Source organism: Cydia strobilella, chromosome 2, assembly GCF_947568885.1.
Source record: "Cydia strobilella chromosome 2, ilCydStro3.1, whole genome shotgun sequence".
Taxonomy (NCBI): Eukaryota; Metazoa; Arthropoda; class Insecta; order Lepidoptera; family Tortricidae; genus Cydia; species Cydia strobilella.
This window is the reverse complement of record NC_086042.1, coordinates 24,872,975-24,886,766: the sequence shown is the minus strand read 5'-3', so window position 1 is coordinate 24,886,766 and position 13,792 is coordinate 24,872,975. Positions and strand designations below refer to the sequence as shown.

At 38.3% G+C, this 13,792-nt stretch overlaps 1 protein-coding gene across 3 annotated transcripts in view; it reads right to left on the bottom strand.

Moving 5' to 3' along the window:
• The window catches only part of LOC134753715 (uncharacterized), a 158,274-nt gene that overhangs the window by 117,049 nt on the left and 27,433 nt on the right, over positions 1 to 13,792 (bottom strand). For all 3 annotated transcript variants that reach the window (XM_063689655.1, XM_063689658.1, XM_063689662.1), the window contains 7 exons: positions 12,674 to 12,765; positions 3,681 to 3,775; positions 3,336 to 3,459; positions 2,748 to 2,960; positions 2,141 to 2,311; positions 1,153 to 1,293; positions 529 to 661 (listed from right to left, as the gene is read on the bottom strand). In XM_063689655.1, coding sequence (XP_063545725.1) covers positions 529 to 661; positions 1,153 to 1,293; positions 2,141 to 2,311; positions 2,748 to 2,960; positions 3,336 to 3,459; positions 3,681 to 3,775; positions 12,674 to 12,765 — 969 coding nt within the window. The remainder of the gene's footprint in view (positions 1 to 528; positions 662 to 1,152; positions 1,294 to 2,140; positions 2,312 to 2,747; positions 2,961 to 3,335; positions 3,460 to 3,680; positions 3,776 to 12,673; positions 12,766 to 13,792) is intronic.

Sequence of the window (13,792 nt, the reverse complement as noted above, 5' to 3'; positions counted from 1 at the left end):
TTTTGGTCTGCCTCTGCCCCAGCTAGTGTGCGGTATAAATTCGGTAGCCCACCGTGTTTGGCCCACCGATTCGAGTGCATACGGCCCCAACATTTATTTTAATCGATCTCAAATTCACGAGAGGGCCATGGGGTATTATTGCGTTTACAGTTTACACTGCTTGTTCATAACCCTATAATGGTGACCAAATAAAACAAACTATCGATTTAACAAAGGTTACAAGAATATATATGCTAGATGAGGGTAACAAAAGGGACTGATTGTAGCGAGTATGGAGGGACCCCTATTCTGCAGCTGATATGCCAGTGAAATTCTTTATACTTAAAATATATTCATTTCACCGTGTTCACTGTCCTTACAAAACAAACTATCGATTTAACAAAGGTTACAAGAATATATATGCTAGATGAGGGTAACAAAAGGGACTGATTGTAGCGAGTATGGAGGGACCCCTATTCTGCAGCTGATATGCCAGTGAAATTCTTTATACTTAAAATATATTCATTTCACCGTGTTCACTGTCCTTACCGTCATGATCGTGCCCCGTAGACATGACGGTGTTGGTGCTACATAAGGAGGCTACCGAACTCTCCGACTTTGCTTTGATGAGTCGCTGCGGAGGCGTCAGCAGATCTTGAAGACTGCCGCCGATAGTCTTGCTCTGAAACAATAAGTATGCATTTTAGTTTAGCACCTATTTTGTAACAAATAAAAATATGGACAAGATTTGTTGGATATAATAGCTAATTTTAGTAGGAAGTCTTTACATCTCCTGTACATACCGCACGAGTGTATAAAAATACGCGAGTTAAACCGAAAAATTAGCGTAATGATCTTTACATATTGGCATACTTATGTAGGTATCACTTAGTAAAGTCGAAATAAATAAAATATAATACGTAGATATGTCACATAATTACGTATTAAATATCTACCCTATTACCTTTTCTTAATACCAAAATCGAAAATCTGACAGTTGGATTTACCCGAGTTTGAAGTTAAGCGACTCATATTCTGGCGTTTAGAAAACCGGATTTTAAATTTAGTGGCTACTTTACAATTTGGCAAAATAATGTATAGAAGGCTTGTTTAGAATTATTTTTAAAGATATTCTTAAGGTGCCAGTGAGCTTCGAAAGGCTAATTTACTTACTCTGGCAAAACTGCCCTCAGTCTTCCCTTTATTCTCGACATCCCGCTTCCTCACACACACCAGCACAACCGGCGATGTCACCGCCCGTAATCGCGTCACCACCTCAACGTGATGCGCGCCTAGTACCCGCCACTCGTTCACCTGAAAATTAAAGATTAGCTTAAGTATGAATGATTAATAATTAAGAAACCATCTGTGGAAATCTGTCTACAAAGGAACTAGCCTCTAAATATTTAGTAACTTCACACCAACGTGACTTTATCAGACGGTTTCCTGTTGTTTTATCAGATTTTTGGCGGTTTAATCACTTATCTTCTTAAGAGAGCTTATCACGCTTATCGGATAAATAAATCAGCATAAAATTCCTTTTTTTTATACTACGTCGGTGGCAAACAAGCATACGGCCCGCCTGATGTTAAGCAGTCTCCGTAGCCTATGTACGCCTGCAACTCCAGAGGAGTTGCATGCGTGTTGCCGACCCTAACACTCCTCTCCCTCGAGCTCTGGCAACCTTACTCACCGGCAGGAACACAACACTATTAGTAAGGTCTAGTGTTATTTGGCTGTGGTTTTCTGTAAGGTGGAGGTACCTCCCCAGTTGGGCTCTGCTCTAGATCTGGAATGACATCTCTGTCCTGTGCCCTACCACACAAAGCGAGATGTCATTCACAGTGCCCATACCTCTCTTTTGGACGTGGACCAGAATAAGTGTAACTGTAACTTCTAGGTCCGAAATAACTTCTTGTAATTTAATGCCCAGCTAGAAAACGAGCTCAAATTCTCGACTCACGGTGATAAATTTGGGAAGCTTGTGGAGACACCACGCGCATGGAAGATCATGCGCTTTTCTACGAAGTTAGCTGTGCTGGCATTAAACATTAACAAGGGAATTGACTCTACCTCCTACCTATCCAAGCTACCCAAATGCAGAGCCTATAACCATAACCATCATACTGGGGACTTCTGACAACAACAATAAAAGATTTACCTCCAACAACTCGTCTCCAACTTTATACAACCCCAATCTCGCCACAGGACCATTCGGGGCAATAGCCCTGATGTAGTGTCTCGCTTGCACCTCCTTGCCCCCCACCACTCTGACGGTGCCCTCGAGTGAGATGCCCAACCCGCTATCCTTCTCTTTGATTATTGTTCCAACCTGAAATGAAAATGTAGAATACATTGAACAATTTATACTACTCTTTCGGAAAAATCCCCCGGAGCCCAGTACCCGCTTCTAATATACTTGTTTCAAGCGACCATCACACAGATGGTTTTTGGTCATATTGGTGCTCCGGACTGTTTGCCCAATTGTTTCGCCCTGTGCACCTAAGTAGGTAACTATATCCCTACGATGTACACTATAAACCATCAATGTGGGAGTGGACTAATCCCACAGTTAAGAACAGAATAGATACAACTTACAATGATATATTATCGTACTCGTACTGCCGCCCCGGCTAGTCTTGTTCATTCTGCAGTAAGCCCGCCACTTGTCCTGTATCCAACGCGCAACGCGCATCCCGCTCGGTGAGTCTCGTCGTATCGTTCGATCACAATCTCCGTCCCAGTTAAAAACAAATGGCAGAACTTACAATAATATCATACTCGTGCTGCCGCCCCGGCCAGTCCTGCTCGTTCTGCAGTATGTCCCGCCACTTGTCCTGTATCCGACGCGCCTCCCGCTCGGCGGTCTCATCGTCTCGTCCGATTACGATCTCGGCATCATCCGACGGCGATTGGGGTGAAGGCGGGTGGCCTGGGGCTTCCGAGTCTAGCTCGGTTTCTATCACTGTTGATTCGTCGTACTGCAAAAAAGAAAATCGTGGGTACCAAACCATAACATTTTAAATTCTTTGCTGTTTTTAGACTACCGTAAAATGATGCATTTAGCATCAAATACGACCAATGTGTCCAAATATATCGGTATACATCCTTAACTTTAAAGTGTGTTTCGATATATTTGGCTGTCACTATCTATTTGATAATGACTGTGCTTTGCTTTAATCGGATAATCATCATTACAGGACGAGCTTGTTGTTTTCCACGTCGATCAGTAGTGTGAAAAAAGAAAATACTGAGTAGAATTCTGAAGTGACAGTTTGTTAAAAGACCGGACTGGCTAGAGGTAGCTGGTATTATTTGGTAGGTATCTCAACATTATCAATAAAATACCTACTCACCACACTAAAACTATACTTGGCAAGGGAGGTGACAGACGGGCTGGGAGGAGCGAGAGGTGACCTCCTTCCGTCCTGGGCCGCTAGGGCTTTCTGCAGCTTTTCAAACCCCGCACCGCGGAGATACCTGAAAAGAAAGGTGAAAATTGAAGTTCAGATTGCAGTTGGGCTTCGAAGTGTTTTGGGATAGGTATAACATAAAAATCCCCAAATCTAAAAAAACGGTAATACAACTTTAAATAAAATGGGCCATATGTAAATATGAATGATATGAGTAATGTATTTGTGCAACGTTAGATGTCATTTATTGTTGATGAAGAATAACAAATGTAGAACGTTAAAATGCACCTTAAAGCTTTCAATCGCACCACCGACCCTTTGGCATCTCGCAGCAACGCCACTGCCCTATGGTTGGACACTCCGTGGAGAGACACACCATCAACCTGCAATGAAACAATATTTACATTAGCAAGTCACATAAGACATACGTATATTGAAGTAAGGACATTGACCCGCCTGTTCATATCTCTATCGAACGCGCATAATTATATTGCTGTCTCGCCTATGATGCCGGCGGTCGGTGCGAGCGGGTGCTTAGAGTCCTTACTTTATAAATACAATACCTAAGATCTTTAGTAATTTTTCCTGCCCGCATGTTATTTTCGTTTTTTTCATAGAACAGTCATCTGTTTTAAAATTTCACAACTAGTACTTATCCAAATTGTAACTCACCAACCCTAACAGCGAAATTAGCGATTCTGATGGAGAAATGCAAGTAAATGCAAATGAATACTAGTAAAACCTATAAAACTTTGTAAAACATCGACCTACAGACAGTCAAGTCCACTAGAAATGCTAATTCATGTTAATGTTCTACGTAAGTCTGAGCAAGCGATGAATTCCGATTGCTTGCTAACCGAGAGTTTGCCGAAGTGATGGATGAACTTGTATTAGTGAGTTTTGATAATTATGCATTCTAATTCTAAAAGTTTAGTTGCAAACTCAGAAAGCGATTTTAAGCCCTGATCAGCCCTGAATGGCTTGCAAAAAGTAATGGAAACCAACTCCTGTCCTGTATAGAGCTAAAATAAAAAGCCCTATGACAATACACGTAGATACGACTGTTGGTCGCGCAAATCTGAAGCCAAAAAATGTATGAATAAACGCAGATCTTTTACCGGGTTCCCATCCAATGAGTGTCCCAAGACTAGTGATACTCGTACTACTGTATGTGATCATGAATAGTGTGATTGGATCACTACAGGTATCCGCATTATTTAAGAGCGGTGGTAGCCTAGCGGTAAAAAGCATGTGACTTTCGAACCGGGGGGCAGGTTTAAAACAAGGTATATGAGTCCCAAATCCCAAACCAATGAGTTTGGGACTCATATACGAAACATCCTTTTAAGGTCACAAGTCACTTCTTGGTAAAGAAAAACACCATGAGTAAACCGGACTTATCCCAGTAAAGCCTAGTTTTTCCTCTGTGTTGAAAGCTCAAACGGCAGTCGCTTTCGTAAAAAATTGTGCCTGTGCCAAATCTTGGGATCGGGTTGACGACCGGACTTCAGGCACTCTAAGCGAGCCAAGGTAAAATGCCGAGATAACACTGGGAAAATTATGACATCCGCGTTATTTACGTACGTCAGTGTTTATGAAATGTGTGACAAGTATCCGCAAGATATTTACGTCCTAATTACCATCATGCTTATAAATATTTTGGATGCTACATAACTTTAATAAGGCTATGAAAAAAAAAACATACGTCAAAGAACTAAATCATGCAAAAGCCGAGAACATTTCTATTGAAACCATTGATGTGTTCATCTGTATGTACATGTACATAATTGTCAATGCCAGGTGAAAAAGGCGGTGAAATAGGTGTAAGGTGTACATACATCTTCAGTCTTTTAAAATATTCACTGCCAGAGCGTTACGCGCTACGGGAATAACACCGGAAAAGACGATCGATAACACGGGAAAAACCGTAGCGAATAGCGACAGGACCCGCCTAGCGGGACGCTGGCAGTAAATGCGTTAAGGGTCACGAAAAGCAACTATTTGAAGATAAAATATTAAAACCACCTAGTAACACTTAGTCAGCTGTTATCGAATTTTAACCAAATCAATATAAAATTAAACCGAGTCAGCGAAAGTCAAATAAAACTCTTCTGAACGAGATCATAATCACACAGGACTATTGATCCCGCGGTTAACCAGGTCCAAAGTTAACCACATCTAATATAAACAACTCTACAAGTCAAACTCAACTTTAAACTTCACCTCATAGAAATTACTGTTTAAAGAGCACGCGACAGATACTCTCTCATTGCTCACGACTTCTCCTTAGATTTAAATAACGATGAAATTAAATTTTATGGAAACTGACTACGACCCAACTGAAATGGACATGATTGCTTTCGTGGTCACATCTATATTATACAATATTTCAGGAAACTAGCGAGAGATAAAATAAAGTATAGAATTCCGCATAACCGCGATAACGCATTTACCTTTTGTTTTTATTACAATATTCATGTCTTAGCATTAGCAGTGTCTAAAGTCACGCAGTCTTATAACGCAAACACGAACCCCGAAGTCAATTCAGGTGACGAATTGTAAATAGGTACGCATCACATAACTGTTATGTGCGTTACTGTCTACTACTGTTACTGTCCCACCACGCATAACAACTTTAGGTGATATTTATCCAAAAACTCACCGTTAGGTATATAGTATTTTCGTAAAATAAATTTCAAGAAGAAACTGATTTTCAAATGTCACTTAACGCCTCTAAACGTCACCGATAATCGCATGCGATTTGCAATAGGTACATATTTATAGTCAGCAATTATCTAAAATCTGTGGAATCCTTTAGTTGCTATGCGTGGTGAGTCAGAAAAAACCGGACAAGTGCGAGTCGGAAACGCCCACCGAAGGTTCCGTACTATTTAGTACTTATTTGTTGTCATAGCGGCAACAGAAATACATCATCTGTGAAAATTTCAACAGCTATCACGGTTCATGAGATACAGCCTGGTGACAGACAGACGGGCAGACGGACAGACAGACAGACGAAGTGACGGACAGACGGAGTGACGGACAGACGGACAGACGAACAAATGGACAGACGGACAAACAGACGGAGTCTTAGTAATAGGGTCCCGTTTGTACCCTTTGGGTACGGAACTCTAAAAACATGACACTGCGTCAATTTTCGCGGTCACTTCCTAGCCGTGCGTAGCTATTTAGTTTTACGACGGTTTGCACTGTAAGCACATCCGGGGGCAATCCTGGAGATAACGAAGCTTATCACAGTATGTAGGTCAATGGTTCTATCCCTTAGTTGAAACAGTTTATTGGCTTTGTAAGTCTGCATTTTGGGATTTATGTATAAGAAATAAGGTTCACATTGACTTAAACAGTTTTGAATTGACAAGAGACCCTGGTTAACTATTTTTGTTATCCAGTCAGCAATGTTCAAGTCATTTTGCTAGCCTCAGTTCGCGGCTCCATCCGCGTAGAACTCGTTACAAACTTTTTTCATAAATTTTCACTCCCCTTGGGGAAGAATGAAAAAAAGTAACTTTCATAGTAAAACTCTAGTTTTAAGAGTCACACGAACCTAGCCGCCGGCCGCCGCCATACAATCGAAGTTACACTACGCTCTCATTTTAAAACGATATTCTAAAATAATCATCGCCTTGATTTAAACTTTCACGATTTTTACTCATTATTATTCACAACGACAGGACTTAATCGCGTAAAATAAGTTGTTGTTGAGAAGACTCCGACACCACGGGGACAACGCCGTCCTCGAAACGTCGGAGGTAAATTTAAAACTTATTTTACGCGATTAAGTCCCGTCGTTGTGAATAATAATCATCGCCTTTTTATTTAAACTTCTACTCGCTCTATTTTTTTCTGTATAACAATTTTTAGCAACAACAACTTATAAGAGATAGATAATACATGAAACTTGGCATTAACTTTAGGTGACATAATATTATTATGTTACCTAAATGTTAATGCTAAGTTTCATGTTATTTAAGTAAGGTGTATTCCGGTAATTTGGAAAAGAGGAAACACTAGGAAAAGAGACTGATTACAACGCAATATGATCTCGCGATTACCCAATTTCCGAAGTTACTCGAATACACCTTGTCGTTTTAAAATAAGAGCGTAACTTCAATTATAAACTGAAATAAATGTCATATACTAAGAAAAAATGACCAAGGCCTCCAGTGCCCCAGGCTGGAAACTACAAAAACTACTGGTACTGGTACTTAAAATAAAAACAAATTGAAGTATTTTCTGTAAATAATTTAATTTGTTCTAATACTTCTAACAGTAACTTCAATTGTATGGGAGCGGCTTTTTGGTGGTGGGTCCGTGTGACTCTTAAGGCGTTGCATTGTCTGTCAGTATCTATACCTATCTAATATAGATAGATATACACAGTGCGGTCATCATATATATCAACAGGAAATTGAAGACTAGAAAAGTGAACGCTCTATCTAAATTTTTTATTAGTAGTTAATAAATTTATCATAGTCTAGTCTAGTCTTTTAGACCGGATGGGGGAAGATCGCGCAGTCTGGAGGGCGTACTCTGAAGTACCAAGTGGCCGAAGACCGTCTGGACGCCCTATAGGTACCGCTGGAGAGACGAAGTGCAGAAAGACCTCAGCGAACTCGGCGCCGTCGACTGGACAGAAACGTCTTTGGATAGAGTAGCATGGCGGTCTTTGGTGTTGGAGGCCAAGATCCACTTCGGGTCGTCGCGCCACAGCAGTAAGTAAGTAGTCTTTTAGAGCGTGATTACTTTGACTGTCAGTTTGCTACAAACAAACACACTATTTTTGGAGACGGAAGGGCAATGTATGCTGGCGTATGGCCTGTAACACGAGCAAAAACTGTAGGCTGCACTCCTCAAACTAACCAACATTCACTCAGCAAGTTTTAAAAATAACTTTTAGTTTGTTTGATTTTTAGACCACTTAAATGTTTATTCTAAGACGCAATGTATTGCGAATTTTGTTATGTTTAAAGCGTGACAAGCAACGTCAATTACACTGATGACAGCAGTGTTGGCCGAAACGTTAATGCAATTAACCAGTAACCAGTACAAATTGAACCGCAAACTGTAACCGTCCGTTACGGTTTACAGTTCAATTTGTACTGGTTAATGGTTAATTGCAATTAACGTTCGGCCAGCACTGGATGACAGCGTACATTGAAGGTAATATTTAATTTGTATAAAAAATAGGAAGACTTCATATTTTTTAGAAGACGCTGAACAAAATAAATGTTGGTTGGTTTGAGGAGTATAGCCTACAGTTTAATTTATATGCTCGTGTTATAGGCCACACCCGGTATAAGTAAAGTTACATAAATTGTAGTAGTAGTAAACACTTTATTGCACAAAACAAGTACATAACACAGATAGAATACAGTAAATGTGTACAAAGGCGAACCTATCCCCTTAAGGGATCTCTTCCAGCTAACCTTGATAATGTGTGTAAATGTTCAGTTTAATTTCCATTTGGCAACGTGACAAGATATTTTGGAGCAAAGTTTTAATGGAAATGAAATCAAGCGTGTCATTAATATCCTGAGTTAAGTATAACACTCTAATTAATCCTAATTCTCAACTCTTGTGAAATATACGTAAGTTAAATATACAAATTAATTGAATTTTGGTGTGTGCTTTTTTTTCGGATTTATAAGTAGACTTTTCCAAAACGGTAATTATTTTAGATGTTGACATCTCTTCAACCAGAAATGTCACTTTTAACAGTTTTAACATTTTTCCATAATTTATTCATAATAAAACTGCTTCCATAACCTGTTATTACAATAAAAAAACACGTCTCATCTCCGCTCCTCTGGATTACAACCAATGCTTTTGGTTGATTTCCGCACGTCTCCTCTCATCTCTGCTCGGTGGAAAGGCAGTCTAAGCCTCCATATAAATACAGAATTTATATGTCGCCTATTTACGCTAAGTTGCGTCATTAATAATTTTCTCTTTATTTTCTTGCCAAAATAAAGTACAAACATACCTGTGAATGCAGTAATATTCCCATATGTAGAAGTGAATTCCTAACTACATAATCATATTTTAATTCAATCTTGAACTCTAGTACTTGCTATTCAAGTAGCGTTACGGTTGTAGTTACCTACCGTCTGCTATAGCGAATTTAGCCTTAAAAACTTCAACATAAGACCTAAATTTGCTCAGCTTAGTTCGCGTTTTAGTAAAAATTAGTCGGTGCAAAATCGTCTTACTGATTTAGGAATAGGATTCAGATTTGAACGCTTAATCATCATCTCATTCAGATTCCACCGAAAAACGGCTACAAATGATGTGAAGCTCGATTCACTCGCGAATAAAGTAAATTTATGGGTTCACGGCAGATTTATGGATAAAACTTGGGGCATTAGGTATATAGGTCAAAGTAAAGTTTATGGGGAAATACCCGGTCGTATTATAGAGCTAAATGGCTCAATTACACTCAAATCTGGCCATTCGCATCTGTAGCAAACAAATAACAGTTATTTACACAAAGCCAATACGTTTTGCTCCGCAAAATAAATAGATGGGAGTGATCAGTAGTCAAATTAGATATGTACACGGGCAAGGTCTAGGAGGATATAAGAGTGATTCTCAAAATAGTGGCATCGACAGGTTAAAGTGAAACCTTTTTTTTTATTTATACTTTTTTCACGTTTTAAGGATGGAAAAATATTATTAAAGTATCACTTTTAGCATTTTTACTAAAGGCCACGAAAAAATCATACAAATGTAAAAGTTATAGCCTGTTAAAGATTTGAAGGTACAGGTGAGAGTGGCATTAGACAGGTTAAAGAGAGTTGTATGGAAAATAAAATAAAAGTGTTATCAATTAATCAATATATTTTTGAAATATTTTTATAACCAACGTTATGATCGTAGCTAAGCCGAATCTGAAAGTGCTCTGATTTTAATTAGTTTATACCAAAAATATGTGCGGTAGAGTTATGGTAACAATACCAATTATGTTTAAGAAATTTGTTAATTTTTATTATGCTTATTTCTACGAACCATAACTAAATGGCACTAACTATATATTTCACAACCTCAGTATAATCATTCACAATCACCATGGACATAGAAAAAATACATTAGTTTCCTTACTTAGCAAGTAATATTAAGTTGTTTGGTTTGGGAGGTATGATAAAAAGTTATATTAATAAGTTCAAAACTCGCTTAAAACTTAATAGCAAAGTACTTATTATCAACTCTAAAACGTGTTACAAATATAATTAAACTATGAAAACGGATTATATTGCGTATATTCGGTATATTGAATTTATAATACATCCCGACGTTTCGAACCCTTAACGCGTTCGTGGTCAACGGGTGACTGAGGAAAAACTACAAAGTGCAAAAATACCCACATACTAAAAACAATGAACCATCATAGACTATAAACTTTAAGGCTGGTTATACATGCAAAATCGGTTCATAAGGCTAGTTATAAAACACAACTATTTTCAAGTAAAGATATATTATTCTTTATTCAAACAAACACAAGTATAAGTTTACAGCGACTTATGCCAAGACACTTATACTGTTAATACATAATCAGTATCATAAACATGTATACAATTTTTCGAAATTTATATATATACGCGATAAAAACAACGCCGAGTTTTGAATGATTCACGGTTAGTTTCACTAGACTTATATTGATCCCGGTCTATATCCCGGTCAATATAAGTCTAGGAAAACTACGCCGGCTCCAACCCTACACCTCGAACCCGAGAATATTTAATTCCCTCCTAAATTGTAGGAGGGTATCTCAATATGAGTATAATATGTTTTGAAAAGATGTGTCCCGCCGAGTTTGTTGCCGGTCCCATATTGGCATATTTCAAATGACTACAATTTAGGAGGGAATTAAATCTTCTCGGGTCCGAGGTGTAGGGATGGAGCCGGCGTAGTTTTGAAGTTATATATATATTATTTAATTTTGCCCTCTATTTAACATATCAAATTTAAGACATAACACACTCAAATCCAAACAAAATAAACAAAGAAAAGCACTCATATTCATCGTGTTCGAAATTCAAATGACTTTTGCACGCTAGCGGATAAAATAGACTTTTGCACGCAGATTTCGCGCTATAAACTGAGGTTTTCCGAGCGAGTGAGGTGAAAAAATATTTTTCCCCTGGCAAGCGTCCCATTAACATCCATCCATTGTACATGGGGCTCTTTAACCTGTCTATGATCACTTTAACTTGTACATTGATTACAGGTTAAAGTTACACAGGTTAGAGTGAAAAGTGTTGTTTATTTATTTTATCTCTAAAACCGTTAATCATACGCATTGCTCATTTTTAGTATCAATCAGTATTACTTATTACAACATTAAAATGGTATAAGCAAAAATGGCTCCATACCAAAATGATAAAATAATTAAGGTAAGTTAAAGTCAACATACCTGTTACAAACTCCGGATTCCTTCCTTCAATTAGTTTTATCCACAAAACTACGACACCTCAGGCACGAAAGTTTACTACGACGGGTAGTTCGATACTGGCGGCATGTTTTGCAGGGTTTATGATCTTAATATGTTTTTCTATGTGTGAGTCAGATGCATAACCACGGATGTACAGGTTACAGTGAAAATATCGCTGGACAAACTTCGTGAGCAAATATTGTTGTATAAAAAATATATAAAAGACCAGTGCTATAAAAAAAACTAAAGGTATTATTCTTGTTGTTATATAGCATGATATTTTTGTGACATTAATTGGTGCTTATAAAATCTAAAGAACTAAAACTAGAACAGCGATGCGTTTGGACAAGACAGGTTACAGTGAAAACTGGTACTCTTTATTTTTTTTTAATATAAGTATTAAATAAAAATAAAAATAAAAATAAAGACTTGGCCTCGATAAACATTGTTTTTGTTTATCTATACATATTTTTGTTTCATATGAAAAAGAGAAAATAAGCATACATTCCATTCAAAAACTCGATGACAGGTTAAGATGCCACTATTTTGAGAATCACTCTTAACCAAACGGAGTAGCCATTAACAGGCAAGGCATTCCCCTCGCCAATGGTCATACACAATGTATGGACTGACGTTTATCTGACATGGCTATTTTGACGTTACGTATACATTTGACGTTCCCCTCCTCCGCAAAAATTGCCAGATTATTTTGTACAGCAAATTACAGACGTGGCGGCTCCGTTTGGTTATATCCTCCTAGGGCAAGGTAGCTAAATTATCTGCGTAGGTAATTTTTCGACATGACAGATAATGTGTGGCATGCGACACTCACCTCAACAATACGGTCGTTGACCTGTATCCTGCCGCATAAGTCTGCGGCGCTGCCCTCGCTGATGCTTTTCACGAAAATACCGCTCAGCTCCTCTGTGAAGGAAGACAAAAGTCAGTGTCAACTGTTTACATAGAAAATCGAACCAAACAGAATCCCGCTACGAAATTCAAGTCGCACCACGCTAAGTATCTATTGTTTTCGTGTAATGGACTCGTATCCTCTCGCTACTGTACAACGTGTAAACGATATCTATCGATACGTTATTCACCGATAGCTCTTCAATGAAGAAAAAACTTCCTGAGGAAACCGGACTAAACCCCCAAAAGGCCGTTTACCTCTAAGTTGAAAGGCAATGTTTGCAGTCAATTTAGTAAAAAATGTGCTGTCATCCATCCACCCATCCGGCAAAACGCTTAAATTACCTAGTTGTTTTCTTCAACTTCAACGACTCAACTTGTCGATCTAGCATACTTATGTAAAAGTAATCCAGAAACAAGAATTTTGCTATTTGTAGCCACAGATACAATCTAGGTCAGAGTATTCGACAGCAAACGGATACAGCGTCGGCATACCGGGAAACAATCCAATGTTTTATCTTCACGGTTTATCGAAACTGCGCGATAAATCAGTAGGAAAAATCGGCCAAGAGCATGACGGTCCATGCTCAGTGTAGGTTTCCGTAGTTACCATTCTGTCAGAATAGGGTAAACGGGGGCTATTAGTATCATGTACATTACAAGCATAAGAGAGTATCTTCGCAGCGCTTTGTACCTCTTTTTACTAAGACGTTTTGCAATAACTCAAAAAACAGCAAATACTTATCATGTTCGCTACTACAGTTTTCATTAAAAGTAGTTATTAAGCTTCTGTATTATGAATATTTTTCATATTTTTTTGGATCCATGGTTCAAAAGTTAGAGGGGGGGCACATAATTTTTTGTTCTTTTGGAGCGATTATTTCCGATAAATATTAATTTCATCAAAAAATGATTGTTAAAGACCCGTATTCATTTTGGAAGACCTATCGAACGATACCCCACACTATTGGGTTAGAGCGAAAATTGTTTTTCAAAAAATAAAAAACATTTTGTATGGTAGGTACCCTAAAAAACATCTTGT